The following is a 12,820-nucleotide window of genomic DNA, read 5'->3' on the forward strand; positions in this document are numbered from 1 at the left end:
CTGTGAGAATAAGTATAAAATGCTGTAACACAACAATAGCTTGGGAGCAAAAAATTTTGCTTTCCCCCAATGGACACTACTTGAAATTGCACTTACAGTTTGCAAGTTTACAAGCACCCCAGATGTAATGTTTTGTTAAGCAAACAATACTGACAAAATGGCACAGCATATTTGTAGACAAGGTAACTTTATTTTCTTCAGCTTTTTAGGAAGTGAAATGTTTTTTATATATAAAAATGTTTATAAAATAAAGCTAGCTAAATAAAAATCTTAATAATATTTAATTAATATTATTTTAACATCACCTTTACCATACAAAGCTTGAGAATAAATAAATACTTGCATTAATATTCTCATTCAGTCACACTAATATTTCTGAAACAGACTCATAACAAGGTGGCCAAAGTTAACACTTATGTTTTCTGAAACATCTAATCTTGCATTCAAGACCACAGACATTACCATTTTTTCGTCAAGAAATATTCTCCATTTCTCTATCAGTTTCACTCACTCTTCCTTTTAGTGGGTAATGACAAATGTGCTTCTCTTTATTAAATCAGTAAGAAATGTAACAGAAATACAGTTCTGGTACTCCTTTGTGAACAGAAAGGCACAATCATTCTAGGCCAAGAGGTGAATAACAAAGGCAAAATGTCCTGATGAGCTTGATCATTTGACAAACAAATTATGAAGATGTGGTAAGTATTAGAAGACTTATTTCAATGCATCTTCAATATCTGTTTTCTGTAAATTCCTGCTTGTCTGTTAGGCCCCATTGTATTATTGACCCCATAGAAACCTGAAGTAAGTCACTTAAGTTCCTATGAATAGATATCCATGATCAACGTGGCTTTCCTTGAAAATTAAACTATGAATCTGGCAGTTAATTGCATGCGCAAATAATAAAATATATCTATAATATTCAAGTTAATCAAAACGTATGTTCCAAAAGGTCATGACTTGAAGGTAACAGAAGCCAAACAACATCTTATGACATTCACTGAGGTGTCACAAGCATGATTCTGAAAAATAACTGTAACAAAAGTGCGCAGTAACAGGGGGGTGGGGTCAGGTGTTGACTCAGAGGGATTATCAAGGAGAAATGTCAAGGAGGGGGGCTGGTGGGGGCAGGAAGGGGGGCTGGTGGAGTCAGGGAGGGGGGCTGGTGGGGGCAGGAAGGGGGGCTGGTGGAGTCCGGGAGGGGGGCTGGTGGGGGCAGGAAGGGGGGCTGGTGGAGTCAGGGAGGGGGGCTGGTGGAGTCAGGAGGTCCACACCCACACACTCTAGATTCCGGAAGCCTCACTGATGCACCAAACATCACGTGAATTCACGTCCGTCTTTAAGATCAATGGTGTGTGTGTCTACCACAAGGTAGTGTGTGCGTGTGTGCTTTTGTATAGTCAACGGCAGGGTTCTCTCTCCACCACGGTGAAAGGTACGCCATATACAACCTGAAGAATTCTGCATGATTTAGTTACTGCGAAAAAATTGGAGAGATTTAAAAGAAATACCGTTAAACTCATCAGGTATGGATTTGGACAATTTTCACCTGATTAAATCACTTGTGTGTTAATCGCGTGCATTTAGTGAGGTAAAGTTAGGATGGAAAGATGAGTTAGTGGCTGTGGTTAGAGTGCAGAGTGGATGGAGACTGGAGGACAGAGCATGCTATGCATTTGACTGCAAGAAACAGAGGACTCACACTAATGGTGACACACACGTTAGATGGGTCGACTACCACCTACACATATGAAACGAAACGATGGAGGCGTTGACTGGACATGAGAAGGTGACTGACGAGCAGATGTAGCCTGGAGTAGGAGGATGGAGGTAGTGGGACAAGATCACAAACACTTCTGTCTTTCAACATACAGAAAACGTCTCCCCGAATTGTTATAACACAGCCGAACTAACGTGTTTTACAGAGTCCGTATTTTAGCTCTCAGAAAGCAAACCATGCTTTGGTCCTACATTCTCTATCCCTCAAAAGTGCAACATCTTAATCTCATAACATCTCAAATAATCAGCGAGAGGAACCCATAACAGAGATTCCTGCCTAAACATAAGTTTTAAATATTTTTCTTTAAAGTGCTTCATTATCTTCCAGCTACAGAACAGTACGTACAAAGAATTCCCTCAAGATCTAACTACTCTCCTTGAGAGGTTATTGTTGAACCCCTCAAAGTAGCAGGGCAATCCCCTAGGGTAGTCTCCTGGCGTCTGCAGCCTGGCCTACTGCCGGCCAGACTGAAGGTTTAATCATCCTCTATGCTGGCTGTAGGTCGTGTTTCGTGATAGGGATGCAAGTTCTGCACTGTCACCCCTACAAAAGCTTCAGCGCTGTTGGCGTAGCCTAGCGAATAGCGGTAGAGGTTACCCTTGAGCGAAAGCTAGCATCCCGCCATGCTGGGAGCGTCATAACTGCAGTTATGTTAGCCGTTCGCCTGGTTTAACCCCACCGTCCCGGACACAGAATAAGCATGGCGGCGTAGCGTTACGACAGCACAGCGTGAGGCGGTGACGTGAGGTTACACACACACAGACAGACAGACACGGTGAGGTGAGACAGAGAGAGTTCAGAGGTTACAGTAGATCTTGTACTTCTCGCTGCAGAGGACCACGGGTCTTCCCTGGATGCACTGGGGCTCGTGAAGACCCCGGCAGGAGCCCCTCGGACTTACGTGGTGGTTGGCGGCTCCTCTGCCCTTGGCGGAGGTCTTCCCCCGGCCGTCCGCGCCGCTGCGCCTGGCCTGCTCGTGGTCGAACTCCAGGTCCTCCAGGCGCTGGGTCAGGGCCAGTTTCTGCTGGATGGCCATGCGGAGGAGCGAGTTCAGGGTCTTCTTCTCATCCTCGGCTGCGGCCAGCTGCCTCTGCATGTCGTCCAGCTGGGTGACGTACTCGTCGCAGCTGCCGGAGAGAGGGACAGGATGAAAGAGTGGATGAAATACAGAGGGGGAAAGAGAAAATGTGTGTTAGTAAGTTGGGAGGAAAAAAGACAGAATGGGAGTTCAAAGAAGTCCCTGTTCTCCCCTGCAGAGGGCGCAAATCATCTGTTGTGGCTGTGGTCTGCCTTCATGTGTTTTCTCCATTCCCCCCGCGCTCCACATTTTCCAGATGCTGTCGCTGAAGCCCCTGCCAGCAGTCTCTCCCAAACGCTCCACTGTTACATCAGAAAACTCCCACAATGCCCTCTGTTTTCCCCACACAGGGCAAACCGCACAGCCTGCTCAGTAACCTAGATTCTCATTGGTGCAGTTCACATGTCTAAACCCCAATCAAAACTAGTGTTTGCTCAGTCAAAGATTTTAAAGTGATGTTGACTGTAGATCATATAAATACATATTATAAAACATAGGGTCCCCAAATTAAGGGGCAATTCCATATTACTTTTAGCCAAAAAGTGTTTGAAGTATAAGGTTGTATTATTATTATCATAGTAGGCTATACTAAATGAAAGAAGTACAAAGACAAAACGATATGTATACCATGGTATTTTCTTATAAAAAAAAAGAAAAGAAGCTTACCGCGTGGCGAACATGGCGCGTAGCGAGGAGAAGGTGGCGGCGTCCTCCTTCAGGCCCTTCAGCTCGTTCCTCAGCTTCATCATGGTGTCTGTCACCATTGTCTTCTCAATGTCGTACTTGCTCTTCAGATTGGCCAGCGCCACCTCTGCCGTCTGTGTGTGTGTGTGTGTTTGTGTGTGCGTGTGCGTGGGGGGGGAGAATGTTTTTATGACAGGCCACCGACTACTCTCTGACTACATACTCACACACAGCCCCTCAAACTATACTGTAAACACACACAATAAGCACACAAACAATACTCTGCATTTAAAACACGCGCTCGCACACCCACACGCACACACCACACCCCCCCCCCCCTCGGTCCCAGTCACCCGGCAACCCCCTCACCTGCTTGTTAGCCTTCAGCACGGTCCTCAGGGTGGCGATCTGCTCCCTCTTGGTGCTGAGCAGGGACTTGAGCTTCAGGATCTCCCCCATGCAGGCATCCTTGTCGTTGTCTGTCACCGAGCCCAGCTCCATGGAGGCCAGCCTCTGGCGGGACAGCTCTGTGGTGCGGTCCACCGCCTGCTGCAGGTGGCGGATCTGGTCGCGGATGATGGCCACCAGGTTGTAGATGTTCATGGGCTCGGCACGAGGCTCGGGGGCCGACGGAGTAGAGGCCGGGGCGGCGGCCTCGACGGCGCTCCCGGGGTCGGACGACTCCGGTACGAGGCCGTTGGCGAGCAGGACCGGGGACGACCTCCGGCCCCTGCCCTCGCGGCCCCGCCCCAGGCTGGCCTTGCCGTCCTTGTAGTAGTCCAGCATGACGCGGTTGGGCATCTCGTTGTTGCACATGCACACGTGGTTGTAGAGGTTGGCCAGCTCCTCGCTGAAGGCCACCAGCTCGTCCTGGGCCACGTTGAGGCTGCCCTGCGACTCCCCCGCCGCCTCGCTCACCTGCCGCAGCTCCTTCTCCAGCCGCGCCGCCTCCTGGCGCTCCGCCCGGCTGCTCTCCTCCAGGGACGCCAGCTTGGAGCTCAGCTCCTGGACGTGGGCCTCCAGCCGGCTGCGCTCCTCGTCGTACCGCGCCCGGCACTCCTGGTACTCGGCCTTCAGGGCCTTCAGCTCCTGGCGCAGGTCTCCCGCCTCGGACACGGCCACCGTGTACTTGCAGCGGAGGATCTCCGGCCCGTCGATGTCCAGCTCGTAGTAGTCGCCGCCGCCGCTGCCGTCATCGTCCCTGCTGTCGCGCTCCTTCTCGCTGTCCAGGGTCGAGTGGCGCTCCTTGCTGGCCTGGAGCTTCCGCATGGCGCTCAGGTTCTCGCTGAGGCGGCCCACCGTCTCGCGCTGCTCGGCCATGGAGCCGTGAGCCTCCTCCAGCTGCTTCTGGGAGGCCTGCAGCGAGGACAGCAGAGACGTCTTGTCTCGCTCCACCTGGAGGACACATGGCAGGCAAGAGATGATCAATCTGAACAGCAAAAACATTACATATCCTCTGATTTTCCGAAATGTTTCGAATTAAATTAAACTTGACTTGTAGAAGGTTTCATTGCATCTATATGACATATATTGCTTTTAGTATACAAGTATTAGAGATTAAAAAACACCATTAAAGTATAAGTAACCTAGTGCAGTTATAAATAACACCCGACATTTTTTATGTTTTAAGTGAAAGTTGTGACTAAATGTATCCTGTTATCTGGCATTGTACCGTTTCCATGGTGACTGATTACATGGGTACTTCACTGATGAATTGAAAACATCAAACAAGAAACACAAGTGACTCCACCGCCAACCACTCTAACAGTTCACACACAGGTGAAACATGTTCAACGTTATCTGTATGCTATGACCGTTTTGTCAATTAGTGACTAAAAGTGAATAAACACCATTTTAGGGGTTTTCAAGGACCTTTCTGTCACAAGGCACAACCCTGTTCACAACTACCACTGACCCTGGTCAACCGCTCCACACCACTCGACATGTTTACCCACACACGGTAAACATCAGAACATGTTTTCAATCAGCGTTACGTGTGTGTGCGCAGACAGTGTGTGCAGACAGTGTGTGTGTGTGTGCAGACAGTGTGTCTGTGTGTGTGCAGACAGTGTGTGTGTGTGTGTGTGTGTGTGTGCAGACAGTGTGAATGTGTGTGCAGACAGTGTGTGTGTGTGTGTGTGCAGACAGTGTGTGTGTGTGCATACAGTGTGTGTGTGTGCAGACAGTGTGTGAATGTGTGTGCAGACAGTGTGTGTGTGTGTGTGTGCAGACAGTGTGTGTGTGTGTGTGTGTGCAGACAGTGTGTGTGTGTGTGTGTGTGCAGACAGTGTGTGTGTGTGTGTTCTCAGTACCTGCATGAGCTGCTGCTTGAGTTTCTGAATCTCCGAGATGTTCAGCTCGCTCAGCAGGTCGTCCACCAGGCTGGGGGCGGGTCTGAAGGCCTCCCCTCGCTTGGCCCCCACGCCCCTGTGGTCCTCCCCACCGCCGCCCCCCCTGGACACGCCGTTCTCCAGCCCCCGGATCAGGGCGCCGTGGTCGGGCTCGCTGCCAGGGGAAGAGGGGTCCTCGGCCAGCCTGAGACCGTCCAGCGAGACGCCGGCCAGGGGGCCGTGGTAGAAGGCGTCTCCGATGGTCATGTGGTGGGAGAGCTCCTTACGCAGTGCCGCCTTCTGCTCGCGCTCAGTCTTGATGGTCTCCAGGGCCTCGGAGAGCTGGCGCTCGGAGATCTCCCTCAGACGCAGGGCCTCCTCCAGCTGGCTGTGGAGACACTGGGAGTCCTCCTCCAGGCGACGGATCTCGTGCTTCAGGCCCTCAAACTCCACCTGGCGACGGACAGGAGGAGCTCCGTAGCTTCACTGACTTCATACGCAAACATGCCGATTATGTCATGGCTGCTTTTTGGAACCTTAAAAGTTACGAGTTCTCTCTCTTAAAAAAATAAAAAATTCTTCATCAAACAGCTGTCCTTCACGGTTACCCAGTCTCACCCGAACTGGTTGCCACCCCCCTCTCACCTGGCTCTGCCTCAGCAGGGAGACCTGCTTCTGCAGGGAGATGTTCTCCTCCTCCAGCTCGCTGTAGTCCTGCAGCAGGCGCGCCTCCCGCACCTTGTACTCCCTGATGTCGGCACGCAGCTGTCCCTGCTGCAGCTCCACCAGAGCACAGCTCTGAGCCGGGCAGGGGGCACGGAACGAGGGGCGGAGGGGGATGGGGGTGGGGGGGTGGAGAGAGAGGGGGGTGGAGAGAGGGGGGGGGTGAGGAGAGAGGGGGGGTGAGGTGGTGGAGAGAGAGAGGGGGTGGGGGGAGGAGAGAGAGGGGGGTGAGGAGAGGGGGGAGGGGGGAGAGAGGGGGTGAGGAGAGAGAGGGGGTGAGGTGGTGGAGAGAGAGGGGAGGGGGTTGAGAGAGAAGTGCTATTAGATTTGATATAAAAGGTATTTGCATATTCATTTCTTTTGAATGTCACAATTGTCTAAACAGTTCAAAAACGACATACAGGATGATTGTACCTCACAGTCACACAGTTTATCATCCAAAGCTCGTGTTTTGGTTCTATAAAAAGGGAAAGCATATTCCATGAATTAAATATTTTTTGTAAGTACAAATGCAGCGCCTCCATTCAGAAAGCGTAACAGAGCTGCATCCATCCAGCATGTATGTGACTGACGGGCTGGTGGGCTTTCAGAGTTCTAACAAGCTGCTCCAATGAGGGGGGGGAAGCACAGGACCCAGTATGGCCGCCAAACCAGGCCACACAGGGCCCTGGCGGAGGACACCCTTTGTGTCACTCACAGAGGACGATTACATCATCCCTCTCTCCTGTGTGGACACACACACACACACGCGCACACACACGCGCACACACACGCGCACACACACGCGCACACACACCTACACACACACCTACACACACACACCTACACACACACACCTACACACACACTTACACCTACACACACACCTACACACACACTCACACCTACACACACACCTACACACACACTCACACCTACACACACACCTACACACACACACCTACACACACACACACACACACACACTGACTTACCCCCACTATAGGCAGACAGACTCCCTTTCTTAGTGTGTCTCAGTAAATATAAATCTCTTATAGAACTTCCAATCCCATTAGCTCCAAATCTTCTTCTCTATCAATAAATACAAATATCCCTATCACCCAGAATATAATCCCTGTTTATTACTGCTACTGAATAAATCGACTTGACACTTATATAATGATTATAAGTTTGACGCACTAATGCATACACACACCCCAAGCACAAACAAACCCCCATCAGTAAGTCTATGGTCTAATTTAAATTCTCAACAGGTACCTGACTTCACTAACAGAACCAGAGTTACAACGTAAACATCCTCCGTCAGTCGCAATAAAAACACCTTTCTAACCGACATTGCATCTGATACGATGTTCACCAGCTACCCCCCCCAACCCCAAACCTGCGTGTCACTCCTTTCTGTCCCGGCTCACCTCTCTCATCTCCACGGCGACGGAGGCCATGCGTTCGTTTTCGGCCTGGGTGCAGCCGAGGGCGTCCCTGGCCTGCCTCAGCTCAGTCTGCAGCTCCAGCACCAGCCTCTGATAGTGGGCCTCCTTGCTGGCCGACTCCAGGATCAGACACTCCTCCCTGCTCTCCCCATCCGCCGCCACCTTCCTGTGGGTGGAGTAGGCCTGGCCGAACGCCTGGAGGGATGGACGACACAGTCAGGCCTGTGGATGGGGTGGGTGTGGTTGGTGTGTGCTTTTGGGGGGTGTGTACGTGTTTGTGCCTTCACCAGCGCAGTCAAATTGTTCAAAATAAGACTTAACCTTAAGCCATAATCCTAAAAATAAACGACTGACTGAAGAATATACAGTAGACATTCTCTAACAGGGTGTTCAAGAGCTGGCTCTGTGACGTCAGCTCATCTGAATGTCTGGTGACATGGCTGAGAAAACTCAATCTCACAGTCAGCTGTGGCCCAGTCCTGTAGAACAACCTGACCCCCCCCCCCCCACCGCATCACTGGGACCGTCCAAATGCCAACTGGTGATGTAACATACTCTGTACCCCGTCCAGGACAGCGCCTAACCCCCTCCCTCCGCTCACTACACTTGGGAGCATTTGGGCGAATGCAAATAATCGTTATGGTGCGACCTATTTGAATTTCTTTACAAAACGCTTGCTAATTAGCTATAAGCACACGACAATGACAAAAAATGGAAACTGAGACATGCATAAGTCATCCATATGGAACAATGACAGATCACTTGTTTATCTCTTAACATTAACGACTAGCAAGCAAGATGACAATCACATAATTGAGTACATTATAATGTAGCTAAACATCGTTAACTAGCTAGCCTAGCTAATGTTACTGCTAATACCCGGTCAACAGCTAACAGTGATAGCTAGCTAGCTACTTTTACTGTGTGAGTTAGAGCTAGATAAACCGTACCTTCGTTATTGTCGATGTAGTGTGGAAACGTACAATTTGAAAACATTTTCCCTCTTTATTGAAGGGCAGCAACATAGGATTATGTGCACATCGTTAATTGTCGTTTAGGGAAGATCAACCAAACAAAAAGTATTTTGTGTGAGAGAACTAGGCTAACGTAACCATAGCCTTTTTATATATCTATGAACTAACTGCTGGCTACCGGAAGTTGTTGACCTAACTTGTGCGATATGCGGAAGCTAGGCGTGTTTAGGGAATTAGATTAAATCGAAATTATGTATTCAACCTTCAGATGTGTTTTTCTTTTTCTTTTTTCAACCTTTCGAAACTTTCTCGAAAAAATGTATTCAACTTTTCGAAAATATTTTTTTAACCTTTTGATTTCTTTTGTTATAAAACGTTTTTCAAAAATATTTTTTCAACCTTTTGAAACTTTTTTGGGGTTGAGATTCACTAAAGACGAGACCAAGTTGTGACATCTGGAGTGACTCACAGTTTAACTGCGTACACACATGGAGACCAGACGGTGACAAACAGAAGAGAGCCTGATAACCACGGTGATCATAACACTGACAACCACTTCATCTCTCACACGCCCTCGCCATCACAGAACAGGTCAGAGGTCAGACTATGGACTGTGTTTCTCCACTGCTCCAAACAGAAGCTATGGTTAGCGCTAACCCTAACCAACCAATCAGGGCCAGGATACTGGACGCTACACTGAGACACGTTTATGGTCCCTCTTTTCTTCAGGTAGTCATCAGAATCAGAATTGGCTTTAATCGCCATGAAAGTTTGCACAGACAAGGAATTTACTTTGGCAGGAAGGTGCATACATTCAACATATAGGAAGAGGAGTAAGAGTAATTCCTCTGTCACATGGTCACTCATGGTCATTCAGCGAGAAACCCTAACTGTCAGAGTGATCCAGGGTTACCCAGTCCAGCTGCTTGCTCTGGGAACTGAACAGCTTGGCTGAGCTGGTCAGGCAGTGAAACAGGAGGAGAGGATGAAGCTGTGTTTATGAGCTTAGCGTGTGTTACCTCAACCTGTGTCAGAGCCCCTGTCTGAGCCGGTGCCAGACTACACGCTGTCATAGGAACACACAATCCCCATGACAACACACAGATGTCCAGAAGTCCACAGAAGGGTTAAAGCGAGCACTGCCTTCTAGAAGTTAATTTGGTGTTCAGTGAATGACCCTCTTTGGCATAGAGTGTGCGTGTTGGTATGTGGGTCAGTAGTCGACAGGAGTACTCTTTGCCCTTTTCTCGCCCTCTTCTCTCTTCGCTTCTCTTCTCAGTTTACAACAAACTGCAGCAGACAATTGACATTTACAAAAGCTAAATGCTGTGTTTCCGACAAAGTTTTGTATTTTTTTATTAAGGATTGAGGAGGGTTGAGCATGGGTAGAAGACAGACTACAGGAATGCATCTTCTCATTGTTCCTACAAATCCCACAAGGCTTCACTCTAGGGTTTGGGAAAAGTCCTTGTCTAGGGCCATGAAGCGCCTTCAGAGAGATACGTGGGCGAATCCTATTAGGCCCAGTGGAAGATTTAGGCCTTTATTTAGTGCTGGTTAGAAACTATTACAGTTACACAGAGACCACATTTAAAAGGCTTACTTAAACATGGCCTCAGGGTGTCTGGGAGAGTGTGTGCATGAGTGTGGCTCTGGTTGCTAAAGTAGGTGTTCGAATGGGCCATTTTAGTTAACCCTTTTTAGTTAACCCTGTCACTGTATGCAATCTTATGTGATTCAGTTTTACATGCATCCATCAAAATTCCATTGAACTAAGGGTGAATTCTAGGTAAATCGTGTGACTGCATGCCCTGACGAAGATGGAGGATTAAGAATACTGAAATTCCTTATCTGTTAAAAAAGGGAGTCTCCTGTTGGAAACATTGTCAGTGTGGATTCATTTGTAGGGTACCTCAGGAAGAATTGATCTAAGATGACATAAATATATCTGAGTGGATGCCTAGCTTGTGTTTTTCACTTTGAGAGCACGGACAGATGCTGTGAGGAATGACGCACATCTAACACAACGTACTTAAAATGTATATAAGTTAACTTGTCTTCTGAAGCCAGATAGAGGTAGGCTGTTTATGGATTCACTGGAGACACAATGACTTAACTGAATCTGAAGTACATTCATCTAGAATTAAATTCACGTCATAGTCTTTCAGTACCAACAAGGACACATGACCTCTAGTTTGTCTCACTCAATTTGCTGCCTACAGCAGGGAAAACATATTTCCCAAGCCAGAGTAACACGAGGACTTGCTAGGTTGCTTACTGTGTTTATTTGAGCACTTTATATGTCAACACCCTGATTGAGAGGTTTGAAGAGGTTCAAGGGAGAAAACACATACTTAGAAGAACATTACAGGTCAATATCACATGGCAATTGATACTCATCTGTGTTATGATAAATTATGAACAGGCTGCAGATATGATTAGGATCTGTGCCTAGTGATAAGGGGCATACTACTGTGCAATGCTTTCAAAAGTTAAAGACCATAATCGGTTGTTATTTATTGCATATAGTTGATATATTGCATATAGAACATGAAGACTAGCAAAGGAAATGGGTTTGGAAGTAGGATTTAACACTGACAATGTTTTTTCTTTGTTTGAAACGATGTTTTAGGGAGGGAACTGTAATAGAACCAGTTTTGACAGCAAAACGGATTGATTTGTAGCACAGACGTCCAGGCAAGCTTGCTGCTATATCGCCTACCTCCTTCAGCTGGTCGAGTTCCTGCCGAACCGTCTCGTACTCGGTCTCCATCTCATCAAAACGCTGTTTGAGTTGTTGTTTCTCCTCGAGCACCGCCAACCCATATTCCGCTGCCTGGATCTTCTCATGGGTCGTTTCACTCAACTCCCGGGATAGACGTTCCATCTCCGCTTGAAGCCACTGTGGCCCGGCCTCTGTTACCAGAGTCGCCTCGGGGTATTCCCGTTCCTCCCCAGACATCTTGGCCAGCCGGTTTCCGCCAACTACAACGATAACGGACCCAGCCCTAGACAGACCGCGGACGATCCTCTTGCACGCGCAAAATCAGTGCCTCTTGTGTTTGTACTGCATTGCTGAGACTTTCCCACTCACTTCAAGTCACTTTTTGAGACACATGTCAGTTGCCGAAACAGTTAACATACTGGTAAAGGCTCCATATGCGCCCCCCGTTTTATTTCCCCCAAACAACTTCATGAGTCTAGAAAGGAACTAAGCTGAGATCGTTTTGGAATACGGTGCGTTTCAAGTCTCCCGTTGCATGTTGGGATATGTAGTTCGGAGTTCGGTTTTAAAATACGTGGTCAGCCAGGTTAATGGACTTCAACTCCCACAGTTCTTTTTATGGTACTTCAAGTGTGAGAGAACAAAACGATCGTCAAGGTCTTCTTATAAAGGTTCTTGAACACGGCTGCCATCTACAGAAGCTATGATGGTGCTACACATCTTCATCCGAATTGTTTATTCCTCTACGAAACTATATTTAAAGTACACAGATCACTGAAATTAGGCACACATGACCCTTTGCGTTTAATTAATCACTGATATTTATTTAGCCATACGTTTAATATAGATCCCAAATGTAGATTATTCATTTGAATACATTTTTTATATATTTTTTCTTCTTCCCTGATGAGCATAAAAAATTTATGTTGTCCTCTATGCAAAAAATATGACTATAATTCACAGCTCACTGCACAAATTACATCTGTGTGTGTGTGTGTGTCTCATCAGAGCAGTAGGAGGAGGGATGTAATGTGCTAATGTGTTTAGATGTTATGTTATGCCAGGTGCTTGCGTTGTCTTGTCTTAAGAATTTCAG

The 12,820-nt window shown here is 47.9% G+C and overlaps 1 protein-coding gene across 2 annotated transcripts; it reads right to left on the reverse strand.

The window, feature by feature from the left end:
* Positions 1-1,209: 1,209 nt before the first annotated feature.
* LOC136941081 (protein bicaudal D homolog 2-like) lies at positions 1,210-12,293 on the reverse strand. Of its 2 annotated transcripts, XM_067233490.1 has the most exons (8): positions 11,722-12,293; positions 8,008-8,220; positions 6,518-6,670; positions 5,855-6,325; positions 3,912-4,937; positions 3,525-3,676; positions 2,682-2,907; positions 1,210-1,477 (listed from the first exon to the last, which is right to left on the reverse strand). In XM_067233490.1, exons 1-8 carry the CDS (start codon positions 11,959-11,961, stop codon positions 1,475-1,477), a joined length of 2,484 nt encoding a protein of 827 aa, XP_067089591.1. In that variant the 5' UTR covers positions 11,962-12,293; the 3' UTR covers positions 1,210-1,474. The 2 variants fall into 2 exon arrangements, with proteins under 2 accessions (XP_067089591.1, XP_067089582.1); XM_067233481.1 differs by lacking the exon at positions 1,210-1,477 and having other exon boundaries at positions 2,470-2,907.
* Between the last annotated feature and the right edge of the window lie 527 nt (positions 12,294-12,820).

Source organism: Osmerus mordax, chromosome 1, assembly GCF_038355195.1.
Source record: "Osmerus mordax isolate fOsmMor3 chromosome 1, fOsmMor3.pri, whole genome shotgun sequence".
NCBI lineage: Eukaryota > Metazoa > Chordata > Actinopteri > Osmeriformes > Osmeridae > Osmerus > Osmerus mordax.

Excerpts from the sequence above, each read along its gene's own strand:
- LOC136941081 (XM_067233481.1), bottom strand. The coding sequence starts at position 11,961 with ATGTCTGGGGAGGAACGGGAATACCCCGAGGCGACTCTGGTAACAGAG. Across the intron at positions 8,221-11,721 it reads AACTCGACCAGCTGAAGGAG|GCGTTCGGCCAGGCCTACTC; the intron begins GTAGGCGATATA and ends CCATCCCTCCAG. Across the intron at positions 6,671-8,007 it reads TCGCCGTGGAGATGAGAGAG|AGCTGTGCTCTGGTGGAGCT; the intron begins GTGAGCCGGGAC and ends TGCCCGGCTCAG.